The 14,213-nt window shown below is 31.4% G+C and overlaps 1 protein-coding gene across 1 annotated transcript; it reads right to left on the bottom strand.

Moving 5' to 3' along the window:
* Positions 1-9,400: 9,400 nt before the first annotated feature.
* LOC133320047 (uncharacterized) lies at positions 9,401-11,026 on the bottom strand. Its single transcript, XM_061526734.1, has 7 exons — positions 10,888-11,026; positions 10,640-10,784; positions 10,397-10,536; positions 10,033-10,093; positions 9,822-9,930; positions 9,617-9,712; positions 9,401-9,526 (listed from the first exon to the last, which is right to left on the bottom strand). Exons 1-7 carry the CDS (start codon positions 10,967-10,969, stop codon positions 9,461-9,463), a joined length of 699 nt encoding a protein of 232 aa, XP_061382718.1. The 5' UTR covers positions 10,970-11,026; the 3' UTR covers positions 9,401-9,460.
* Between the last annotated feature and the right edge of the window lie 3,187 nt (positions 11,027-14,213).

Raw genomic sequence — 14,213 nt, 5'->3', positions numbered from 1 at the left:
TATTACAAATTTAAAATCAAGGCTGTAAATGTAATACAACTTACCTGTTTCTTTTCCTAATTACTGTTAAATGCTAATTCACCTGCAGTATTTATACTAAAAACTTATCATATCGAGAGAAACCAAAATATAATTTACGTCACATAGAACTTCATTATCTCTGGATAGTATAAGCTGCAAACAGCGCGATATATTAGATAAAATGCATTATTTTTTTGTAGATTGTTTAAATAAAGAATACGAATTAAGAAAATATATACTTTATAATCAAATTAATATTCAACTAATTTCATTTTAAATATTACAGGATTAAAATTTTATTTGGAATTAATAATAAATATATAATAATTTCATTGGCAGCTTTACATTTTATATTGTTAATATTGTAGAATTCACATTGTTTTTAAATGTAACATGTGGGTATTTAGCATTATAAAATTTTTGACAAAAAAGAGTACGCACGTCGTTTTATTGTAAAGTATAATATTAATTAAATTAGTAGGAAATTCGTTTTATTAAAAGACTTCATTTGAATTATTAATCAAAGTACATACTACTTTGATGTCAATTTATTGTCACATTTTTTAATAGCATTACTCTTAACGGGAAGTTGAAAAAGTGTGGAGTGAAATGTTGTAAAAGCTAGAAACCTAATGGAATGTTAAACCCTACCGGATCCCCGTATTAAACGTAATCTGGCTCATGATAACATAATAAAAGGGGCAATACCTATTTATAGCCATACTTATACATAATTTGATAAAAAATTAATACATCCGGAGATTATTATCGTCATAATCTTAAAGTAATTAGGGCAATGCTTGCTTATCTGTTTTATGGAAACAACAACTACAGTTTATTAAAATAATAAAATCAATGAATGCAATGTGTTTCTTATAAAACGTTATATATTTCTCGAAATGCAAGACAACGCAAAAATAAAAAGATGTATATTTTTGTTATTATTCTATTTTATTGTTTATTCAACTGTTTTTGTATTTAATGTCCCCGGTTGAGAGAAGCAAGGAATCAAAATCTGACATTGTTTGCAACAGTAAAAGGTATCAATGCAAAATTTTACGTAACCACATTCTCCACTACTTCAAATTGGATCTTAACATATTAGTGTTTATAGTATTACTTCTCATACACGACATATCATTATTCCTTATCACTTTCAATTATCAATAATACATTTATAACATCTATAATATCGCAGTGGCATGAAGTCTACAAATATGTAAGTATTACCCTATGTGGGGGTCATATAATCATATGTTAAGTATTACTATGTAATATTTATCTAATAATAATATCATTTAAATCTAAAACTACGAGCGTCTCGTTTATAGTTCATTCTGATTGTTTTCCACCAGAGTTTGTGTCTAGTATAAATACTATGTCACGTGATTTTATTATTCAGTATTGTAATAGACACTCAATTAAACATACTCTTGCTATTATAGTCTTGTTATTTCACGCCTACTAAATAAGGTGCTATACCGTAAGCACAGTGGTGATCCGACGTGGTTTGAACGTGCAACCTTCTGTTTAATATATGGATCACATAAGTTAAAAGAACAATTAAAGAGCAAATATTTTATGAAATTTATTGTTTTTAAAGCTGGACTTCTATAGTAATATTTAGGACCCATGATAAATATCACAAAACCTTATAAAAATCTTTAAATCTAAAGAATGAGACAACTTCATCAATTTTTCAGATTCTAATCAGCCTAGTGTGTTTTTAAATAATTATATTTTAAAGGCACGATATAATTTTCTTAAGGAAGTTTAATTTTAAATGACAGACGACTTATACTTTATTTTCAGAAGATCTTTTACTACAAATTGTTTGTTGTATTAACAATTCATTTGAAGTTACTGAGTCACCAATTAATTTAAATCAATATTAGAAGTTACATTAAAAATTTTACATATAAGATCTTTGTTCGCTTTAATTTTTTTTTTATTTCAGAGACCATACAAAATCCCACAGGATATTTGTGGGTCGGCTTCTAGACCAGACAAATTTATATATTTGGGAATTTTAAAGCGCTTATGGTTGCTTGGGAAATCAGCATCTCCAAAGAGTATGCCATCTAGATCAATAAATATTACGAGCTCACTAACGAACTCATTAGAAATAGGTTCGTCGTGGATTTGTACGCCGTAGAAGAGGGAGCGAAAGGTAAAATAGCTAAATCTCTCTACAACCTACTAAAAGACTTGAGCCTGTCCAGAACTAATATCAATTCATTCTTGGAACGTACTTCGAAGGCAGCCCTAGTAGGTTCTTTTCAAATTTGGTTATGTAGAGAGAGAAGCTTGGACGGTTGAGGTGAGCGTTTAACGCTCGTTAGATATGGGGGCTTTTAACCTACACCTGGATCGTAAGTCCCAAGCACTGTTGAAGCTCCTCTCCCTGCAACGCAATAGACCCAGCACCCGCATTGAATTGCTTTGAATGCTTAGAAGTTTCGTCTCTTAACAGTCTCAAATACTGTAATATACTATAATATAAAAGAAAAATATATAAATCTCAAGAATGATATGGATAACAAATTTCTTGCAGTTAATTGTTTTTTTAACAGTTTTGTATAAAAAGACACGCTGATAGATTTTTATTGCACATTTACTTCTTTTATAATCTAAAGCTGTAGAGTATCTTCCTGTATCTGTTGCTTCCACCTGTAGGATGAGGTCTCTCCATTGTTTTCTGTTATTTAAGTTTGTAGGTAACTTCTTTATAGTAAACCTTACCTATCACTTTTTTTATTTCCTAATAACGAAAATTGATTGGCCTAATAATATTTATTCTATTCTTAGATTGTTTTAAATACACCCAGATTTGCGGACTCCATGTTATACTAGGAAAGATACCATTACCCACTATTTGTACCGTAACATTTTACGTTTAAAACAAATATGTTCTGGACCTTAAAAGTTGCATAATTTTAAAAGACCTTATGTTTTTGAGTTAGTATTACAAACTTTATAGAATTAAGTAGATAATGTTAGTGACCCCACTTTTAATTGAAATAAAATGAAGCGCATTACATTAAAATAATACAAGAGGAAGATGTGAATGGTTATAGCGAATAGAGGAAATAACATTCCAAGTACTATAAATAGCATAAAAATAATAAAGATTATATAAAGATATACATATTTTCAAATTGTTTTAGGTATATTAAATTTAATAAGATAACAGCAACTTATCACATTTGACGTCATAAAGCACAAGTAAAAATATCAAAATCAGTAAAAATTTATATATTTAATAAAATATAATAATTAAAATTTGTGATCCCATGCGAACTTTGGAAGGTTTTGGAAACTACGATCCACATCTCTTCTTCCCGTGGTCACGGTTGCTGAAAAGTAACCGAAACGTCGGGAGTTTGTAGTTTGTTTGTTTGTTTGTAGTAACAATAAATAAATCACGCATAGTATATCCGAAAAATATTAATTTCATTTAAACTGCGATATTGTTTCACAAAATTTTAATGATGGTTATGTATTTATACAATCGGTGGATCAAATGACAAAAACTCTACCTCTACGAGTATGTCTTCTAAAGTAAACCATGCCTTAAATTAAGTTCTAATGTAACAAGTTTATGAATTACATATATGAAAAAATATACTGAAAGCAGCATTCGCTATACGATAATATTGTCTATTTTAAAAGATGTAATTTTTTATTTTTATTTTAAATAGTAAGTTATCTTTTAATTTTTACACAACGAAATAGAAAGCAAAAAAAACTAAACTATCATAAGAACTATATTAAGAATGCTATCAAATGAAAAAAGTACATTTTTGATCAAATAATGTAAAAAATTGAAGTCGAGGAAAATCAAACTAAAATAATATTTATAATTCTATATCAAATTAAAGCCAGAATATCATATTATGAATATTTAAAACATTTCGAGATGAAAAGTGCAAAATAAATTAGTATTGAATTAGAGCATGTGATTAAACAGCTGCTTGCGTATAGTGAAGTACAGAATCAATATAAATAATTAAAATAGTCTAATGCAGCGGATTTCTGTTTGTGCTATATTAGATATTTATTTAATTAATTTAAATTATTTTTTTTTGTAATTGAATTAAAAATAATTTTTTTGAACCATATCAAGTAGCTGTTAAACTAAATTCATATGAACTCAAATTTTAATTGCAAAATAAAAGCGGAATGTAATTTTTCTAGTCTTAATTATTAGTAGTTATTACTTTTGACACTCCAAGTGGTGAAAGTATATATCGGATTTATTACAAATTCATTGTTTTAAAGACAGGACGCCAGCCTCGCTGACGTCACTAATATCATTTGTTTCAGTACGTTCCAGATATTTCAAAATGAAACTTCAATTCTTTTAAATGTTCTTGTATTTCTCGAAGGTTCTTTATGATCCGCACTAGCTGAACTCTGCCGAGCGCTGTCGTGCGTCCAGACGTCATATTTATACCAGAATTCAAACATAGTTCTATTCTATTTGATTTCGTTTTACTTTTAACAATACTAACGACGACCAATAAGTCGTTATAATAATTGATGACAGCCTTGTGTTATTTTCATGTTGCATCCGTCATTGAAGCTGCTTGCGCCGATACGGCCATTCTGGCAGGCGGTGCGTGCTCTGCACCTGCCTGGTGATGTGTTCTCTCTTGCTTAGCTTTCGTTATGTTCTCGTACCCGTTGCAGACCTGGGCCAGGTTCAAGAATTGATGCTTCATCATCCAAAGTCATGCCGATACGGTTATACTGATGCGTGATCTGCATTGTTTTCTGTGATAACAGAGAGATACTTATGTAGTCTAGGTACTTCCACAGTAAACCTAGATAACTTTATATTGTTATAGTTATGGTTAACAAATTTGTTGTGGTCGTATGGGTGACGTTGTTTATTACGACTCATCGTGAGACGAAATCATAATATCACGTCCAATTATCTAAGCTACTATGGCTTTGGGGCATCACACGAACATTCATAACATATGTCATAGGACGTCTCCACCCGCCTACAACACATTTTTTTTTATTTATTTGTCGTAAGACGTCTCCACCCGTCTACAATATTATTTTTTATTATAATCTTTTTATTTTATTTTTTTTTGTTATGGTTCGGATCCGCACGCCAAATGCATCTTTTATAGTAATATATCTCAAAATAAGTGTTAGACAATCACATTATTAGCTACGAATTATGTAATGCGTTTGAATGAAGTAATTTGAACAAAATGAAATACGCTCACCGGATAACTATTAGGTAGGCGAACAGTCCACCTAACTACTTGCTTAGTATTTCTGTGTCGTCCCTCAGATGCTGTGAGACTTTTCGTAGCTGGTGATGTGCAACATTTCGAAGTCATCCACGGTCTGCAATCACTTTACAAGATATCTATCATTCTCAATTATTTTCTGGATTTTGTATGGTTCACATAATTTTAAATATAGGGATATCCGATTTCTGGGGTTATGTTTTTATTATTACAAAACCTCCCTTCTGGAATCTTAATCGTAGCTCGACCTCTATAAAACCTAACTTTGTATCTTCTCTCCGCCTCGACCATCCTGTTTTGAATGTGTTGGTGCATTACTTCGATTTAAACGGACTGATTGTCAAATTGTGATCTAAACTGTCAAAGCCTAATTGACTTGTTCGTATGTGCAAAACATCGACAAGGATACTAAATATGTCACATGTACGCTTACGATCTCAATCCATGCAAATAGTTTACGATTTGTTTTCTATTCCCAGAGATTTTATTTGCAATTGATTCTTTTCTACGCACCACTGCAAACTTGCTTTTAATTAAGGGTACATTTACCAGTCGGTATTGAATTGAAATTCGACGTGATCTCCTTTTTCCCGTCGGAAACACGATTCAAATGCATGATCTCGGTTAGCACAAAAGGAACAGAAATTAGTTATATTCGCAATAGATGTATTTTATCACGATTTTGGAGTCGAGTATGCTTTCGTTTGAATTACAGCATCGTTTTTGTAGAGGCACTGCCGTGTGTTAACCAGACATGTTGCAAATATTACTGTGAAGAGTATGTCTATTGTCGTATTTAAATCAAGCAATAGTCTCAGTAGTTTGATATTAAAATCATGCAAGTTCTTATAGATCGAGTGAGTACCTCTCTACTCAAGTCTTCCCAAGGCCTCCCTACGTCATCTCATGGTATTCTTAAGGATACAGCAAGGACCTGCGGTTAGCTCAAGAGTAACACGCGATTAGTTCAGAGGTATGCTCTCCACATCTGTGGTGTAGACTTGTCTTTTCACGGTTCCACAGGGCATCCCTACGGAATCTCATGGTTCTCTTATGGATACATCAAGGACCCGTGGTTAGCTCAAGGGTAACACGCGATTAGCTCAGAGGTCACGCTCTCCAGATCGGTGGTGTATACTTGTCTTGTCACGGTACCATAAGCCTTCCCTACAGAATCTCATGGTTCTCTTGAGAATACATCATGGACAAGAGGTTAGCTCAAAGGATATTAACAAATGTTAACTATGGTCTCACGTAATGCCTCTTGTGTAGATGTTGTAACTAACCAATCGTCTGCACACATTCTAGCTCGCTCCTTTAAAAGACTTTAATTCGAATGTCGTAGTTACTGATTTGGTACGTATTTACAACCGTAAAGATGCGTTTGAATCAATCCCAAACATACACACTATCACCGGGGTCAAAAGATGATAAAATTAATATGATCTTGTTAGTAATTTTAATCGTATCGCTTGTTCGGTTCGTTGACAAATAAAAATCGTGTGAAAGAAATTCAAATGTTTGCAAACAAACGATTCGAAACCTGTCGTAACCTGATAAAATGTCCCACTTAAACAGGTGATTGAGTACCGAATTATAGAGGTATAATTTGAAAAAATCCTAGAAATCACATCTCATTTATCCTGACTCGAAAAGTACCATTAACAGAGGTAAGTTCATGAAAAAGTGCCGGGACCTCATTGCACATGTCAATAATAGAGGTTTCTCACTTATCTAGGTCCCACTTATAGAGGTTTCACTGTATAACTTACGTATTATCTGTATAAATACCTATATATTATGTATGTGTGTAATCCAATTATTCTACTTAAGCTGTAAATTATTTCCACCACAGTGCGTTCCTATATTCATTTTACTGACATTCAAATTTCTCTGCGGAAAACTTTAAAAAGCCAATTAAGCTAATAGACTTTTATAGCAAACCAAATTCCAACATTATAATCTAACTCAAAATATTAATATTAGGATAACAAGATCATATTTTAAGCACGAACAGGTGCAATATCTTTTTTGGTGATACCGATACACAAGTCGTTGTAAATAATAATAAATCCGGAGATTACTGTCGTGGTTTTGATAATTAGGAGACCGTTTTTAATCGCCAATAAGCTTAACTTTGTCTACTGTTTTATTATATTAATATTTATAACAATAAATATTTATTTACCAAGTGTTGGATATAGATTGATTAATTACATTGATGCAATGCTAGACCACACCGTCAATATCACTTAAGCCCGTCTAAGTCTCAGGAATTAACTAGAGAACCAATATGCTGTTGTTGATGAGCTATAAACAGCAAGACGGGTACTGTTTTATTATTTTGGCAGTCGTCAATTCGTGGTGTAAGAAAAAACGAGTTTCCTGCCTGCTACCGCTAAAGGATCCATATAGATAAGTAGACATAGTGATGTGGCTGCCACTATACAAACGCACACATAAGACTGACAGGTCTCAGTCTTCAAAATGAAGGTGATGAAGTTATTATAAATCCTATTAATCATACATGCATGCACCACCACGATTCAGAAACTTATATTCAATATCGAAGCCGGAACACGTTATTCCAACATCCAGCCGGTTGCCAGTGGATGTAATAAGCGAATGTAATACGGCTTCATAAAGCTCTTATCTCCTTGTCAAACTCTGCTTAGTTTTTAGTTCAGAAAAATATTGAATGAAAAATTCTACGACTCTAGCAGGATCTGCAGGTTCTAAATATAACGTTAATAATGTATAATTTTATGGTAGTAGAGCCTAGCTGTGGTCAAATTGCTGCAGCTCGAAGATGGGCTGGCTCAAACGGGGACGTACCACCCTCTCACAGAAGATCGGCGTGAAGCAGTCTTTAATGGCTGGATTCGTCCGATGAGTGAGAGAGCCGGTTGCCCATTCCTTTTTCCACCCTTTTCCTTTTCCTTTTCCCTTATCCCAACCTTTCCTCTCTCTCTTCCCCAAACAAGGGTGGCAACGCATCCGCAAAATTATTTTGCGGAGGTCCATGGGCGACGATACTATCTCCATCAGGTAGGCCGTCTGTTCGTTTTCCCCCTTTATCATAAAAAAGTGCTAGTTGCTTGACCAATTAAGGTATAGTGTTTTGTTTGAAATCGGTGAAATAAGTATGCTTTATAAATATATTACCGGCATGTCGGGACATGTTATCTATACGATCTGATGTTCGTAAAGCCACTTTCAGACAGAGGTCTTGAAACCGCTATAAAATTTTTATTATTTTAGTTTATTTTACAATAGTTCTGTGACTATATTCATCTGAAGATTTAAATTTTAAGGAGGTATTGAAATAATAACCCAATAACACAACCTCCAAAGTTATCACCAAAAAATTACTGAGGATCATCTGATAATTAAGGTACCGAAATTATAAAATTAAATAACAAATTATTTATATTATATTTAAATATTTTTTAAAGAAACGTTATTTATCATTGCCGCAATTCAATGGTTATCCAGTTAGCTACCGTTGGCTCGTCGTTGAAACTTCGAGAGTATGTAGATTTAAAAAAATAAAAAAAATTACGAGTAGTAATCCGAAAATATTAGTTTCATTTAAATGAATACTCGCGAAAGTCTTAGATCTCATTAAATCATTATATTGCACTTAACTGCTATTATTAAAAAACACATTAATATGAAAAGAAAATCCGATAGCTTTACATTCAATATAATTGTTTTGCATTTTTGGAAGCTCAGAGCACCTCTATTCAAGGTAATAAATTAATAATTATTCTGATTCAAGGCAATTGTGAAAATAGGTAACAAAGTCTCACTTTCGTTTATGGAATTGATTGAAATGCCTCTTATAAAATTTATTTAAGACATTTTATTTTATATAACTAGATAATTATTGCATAATTTTAAACCTACTATGTTTAGACATTATAATGTCATATAATGATAAAAGTATAATATTTTAGATAAAATAATGACACTATCTTTTTGCATTACATAATTTAATTAAAAATATGTTGGAGTTGCAAAGAGGCATGAAACTACGCGAATATTTTTGTTTATTATTTGTATATTCCTTCCATCTACATATTTATAGTCGTAATAGAAACTACATATTCCTTAAGAAAATATATTTATTTTATAAATTCCACGACTCAGAACTAAAACACTATTTCTTAAGAGCTCCAAATGACGTTAAGAATGAAGCTGACAACCTCCTCAAGGACCCTGTTGATATCCCTCTGTAAAACAAAAAAAGAAATAAATTGTATCTCTGACTACTAAGAGATTATACAAGAAGATAATGTACTCATTCGTTTATGAAACAATACCTCGTTGTCCTTCAGGAATTCAGGAATTCTCTTGTTAAGGAAATTGTTGACGACATCAGAGCGGTCGTTTCCTTGCATCTCCAAAAACAAGTCGGACTGAAATAATATTTAAAAGATCTGATTATTTATCAGAACGTTGCTTTTAGATTTGACTTTCTTGTATTGTTTGAACCGAAAGATTGTATTACAGTTATTATAGCTCTACCTCAATTCCACCAAGGCTGAAGTTAATTGAGAGACTGCGTAGAGAAATTCCTTCGAGACCAGCATTGACGTACACCTCAGCTGCAAGGCGAACTGACCTGATGTCGAGGCTGAAATTAAAAAAAACAATTAAATATAAATTATGAACAAATTAACTTACATATATGAACATCTCACAATGAACTTTTGGAAAAAGCTCATGTCGTACTTGCCTGCCCTTGAAAACACCTAGAAATTCTCTGTCGAAGAAGTTCACCTCCAGTGCAGAGTTTCCTAAAAAAAAACAATATTCTACATAATACAACACAAATATTCTAAGGATGGTATGGAATTTAACAGCAAATTGAAGATACTTCAAACTTAGAACATTAATTTAGTGGTGTAACTATTTATGTTCGTCAGAGTAATAACATTAAAACTTAGTATAATGAATACTGAAAGTTTTCCTGTAAAATATACTTTAAAATATAAAGACAACTGAATCAAAATCTAAATATAGTTTCAAAAGAATTTAGAGGAAATATATTAACACGTGATTCAGATCAACTACTGTAAGTACTCATTAATTTTCCATACCAACAACGAGACTGATCTCTGGAAGGGAAACGTCAAGGCGAAGTCTGCTGAAGATGAAGTTGTACTCTAGGTTATTGATGCGTATGTTACTGAGTCCTTCAAACTTAAGGCCTTCGAGGATGGCAGCTATTTGAATATCTCTAAAAAGATATTGAAAATCATTAATTCACAAACTTTAGGTTCCACTCTGTTTAAACATACTGCGCTGAGTTTGTACGAATAGGTAGTAGGTACATCTCTTACACTAATGGAACATCGATTTCAATACTTTTCTCTTCAACTTCAACGGGGTCGAGGCCAATTAGTTTTACTACATTCCTGATCTGTTCAATGACCCATTTGATTTGATCTTCAACGAAGTTTCTTTGGCCGAGTTTGTTGTAAGACTCTGTTTATTAGAAATATTATAACAGTTAGCAACTTATTTTCTTGTTATATTGATAAAAATCTTTTGTTTATATCTAACAATGCATTACAAGTTCGCCACCTACCGTTTACAAGAACATCACTCGACGGAGGCAAGGCGTTAGCGCCTGCGACAACGAGAAGGATAGCTAACACGGGGAATTTCATTTTCACTCAGGACTGTTAATGTAAAAAAATCAGTGAGCTATTTTCATCAACATAAATATTTAATACCGAATGATGGTTTATTACAAATTTAAAATCAAGGCTGTTAATGTAATACAACTTACCTGTTTCTTTTCCTAATTACTGTTAAATGCTAATTCACCTGCAGTATTTATACTAAAAACTTATCATATCGAGAGAAACCAAAATATAATTTACGTCACATAGAACTTCATTATCTCTGGATAGTATAAGCTGCAAACAGCGCGATATATTAGATAAAATGCATTATTTTTTTGTAGATTGTTTAATAAAAGAATACGAATTAAGAAAATATATACTTTATAATCAAATTAATATTTGACTAATTTCACTTTAAATATTACAGGATTAAAAGTTATTTGGAATTAATAATAAATATATAATAATTTCATTTGCAGCTTTACATTTTATATTGTTAATATTGTAGAATTCACAGTTTTTAAATGTAACATTTGGGTATTTAGCATCATAAAATTTTGGACAAAAAAGAATACGCACTTCGTTTTATTGTAAAGTATAAAATTAATTAAATTAGTAGGTAATTCGTTTTATTAAAAGACTTCATTTTGAATCATTAATCAAACCTCATACTGCTTTGATGTCAATTTATTGTCACATTTTTATTAGCTTTTTATTAGCTTCACATGTATGTTTGTTTGTAACCGACTTCTTTGGGCGCGATTTTGACCCACTTTAAACGGCCAGATTTCGTTCAAACTTTGTAGATTTATCGAGGACCGATGACAATACACTAATTTGATAAAATTATTCCATTTTTCAATTTGCAAAATATGTTTTTTTTTAATTTATATAATTTTCATCTATAGTCGATAAGGAAAGAAACTTAATTAAAATTAAAAAAACAAGCTATTATAAATAAACCAAACTAAAAAGTAGAAAATAAATAATAGTTAAAAAAAGCGTAGGGTGCTTTTTAAGATATTATCGAAATGATAATCACTCTACTCTTATCTGTCAATAAAATATTTATAACTATTGACACCATGCACCCCACGCTTTTTTAAAATAAAATACATTTTTTTTTATTCACACTATTATTAATTTATATTTATTGAAATTTTTAACACTATTTTCTTAATTTAAATTTATTAAAAATTTTTTTCTAATTTTTGTTTCGGTTTTCAATAAAAAGCGTGTTTTTTTAGTTTTTTTTTAAACTATTATTTATTTAATAGCATTACTCTTAACGGGAAGTTGAAAAAGTGTGAAGTGAAATGTTGTAAAAGCTAGAAACCTAATGGAGTGTTAAACCCTACCGGATCCCCGTATTAAACGTAATCTGGCTCATGATAACATAATAAAAGGGGCAATACCTATTTATAGCCATACTTATACATAATTTGATAAAAAATTAATATATCCGGAGATTATTATCGTCATAATTTTAAAGTAATTAGGGCAATGCTTGCTTATCGATTGTATGGAAACAACAATTACATTTAATTTAAATAATAAAATCAATGAATGCAATGTGTTTCTTATATAACGTTATATATTTCTCAAAATGCAAGACAAAGCAAAAATAAAAAGATCTATATTTTTGTTATTATTCTATTTCATTGTTTATTCAACTGTTTTTGTATTTAATGTCCCTGGTTAGGATGGAAGGAATCAAAATCTGACATTGTTTGCAACACTAAAAGGTATTAATGCAAAATTTTACGTAACCACACTCTCCACTACTTCAAATTGGATCTTAACATACTAGTGTTTTTTAGTATTACTTCTCATACACGACATATCATTATTCCTTATCACTTTCAATTATCAATAATATATTTATAACATCTATAATATCGCAGTGGCATGAAGTCTACAAATATGCAAGTATTACCCTATGTGGGGGTCATATAATCATATGTTAAGTGTTACTATGTAATATTTATCTAATAATAACATCATTTAAATATAAAACTACGAGCGTCTTGTTTATAGCTCATTCTGATTGTTTTCCACCAGAGTTTGTGTCTAGTATAAATACTATGTCACGTGATTTTATTATTCAGTATTGTAATAGACACTCAATCAAACATACTCTTGCTATTATAGTCTTGTTATTTCAAGCCTAATAAATAAGGTGCTATACCGTAAGCACAGTGGTGACCCCGACGTGGTCTGAACACGCAACCTTCTGTTTAATATATGGATCACATAAGTTAAAAGAACAATTAAAGAGCAAATATTTTATGAAATTTATTGTTTTTAAAGCTGGACTTCTATAGTAATATTTAGGACCCATGATAGATATCACAAAACCTTATAAAAATCTCTAAATCTAAAGAATGAGACAACTTCATCAATTTTTCAGATTCTAATCAGCCTAGTGTGTTTTTAAATAATTATATTTTAAAGGCACGATATAATTTTTTTAAGGAAGTTTAAATTGGCATTATGATAGGCGACTTATACTTTATTTTCAGAAGATCTTTTACAACAAATTGTTTTTGTATTAACAATTCATTTGAAGTTACTGAGTCACCAATTAATTTAAATCAATATTAGAAGTTACATTAAAAATTTTACATATAAGATGTTTGTTCGCTTTAAGGTTTTTTTTATTTCATACAAAATCCCACAGGATATTTGTGGGTCGGCTTCTAGACCAGACAAATTTATATATTTGGGAATTTTAAAGCGCTTATGGTTGCTTGGGAAATCAGCATCTCCAAAGAGTATACCATCTAGGTCAATAAATATTACGAGCTCACTAACGAACTCATTAGAAATAGGTTCGTCGTGGATTTGTACGCAGTAGAAGTGGGAGCGAAAGGTAAAATGGCTAAATCTCTCTACAACCTACTAAAAGACTTGAGCCTGTACAGAACTAATATCAATTCATTCTTGGAACGTACTTCGAAGGCAGCCCTAGTAGGTTCTTTTCAAATTTGGTTGGGTAGAGAGAGGAGCTTGGACGGTTGAGGTGAGCGTTTAACGCGCTTTAGATAGGGGGGCTTTAAACCTACACCTGGATCGTAAGTCCCAAGCACTGTTGAAGCTCCTCTCCCTGCAACGCAATAGACCCAGCACCCGCATTGAAATGCTTTGAATGCTAAGAAATTTCGTCTCTTAACAGTCTCAAATACTGTAATATACTATAATATAAAAGAAAAATATATAAATCTCAAGAATGATATGGATAACAAATTTCTTGCAGTTAATTGTTTTATTAACAGTTTTGTATAAA

This window comes from Danaus plexippus (genome assembly GCF_018135715.1).
Source record: "Danaus plexippus chromosome 3 unlocalized genomic scaffold, MEX_DaPlex mxdp_25, whole genome shotgun sequence".
Lineage (NCBI taxonomy): Eukaryota > Metazoa > Arthropoda > Insecta > Lepidoptera > Nymphalidae > Danaus > Danaus plexippus.
Note: the sequence above shows the minus strand (reverse complement) of the source record. Positions and strands in the feature narration are given on the sequence as shown.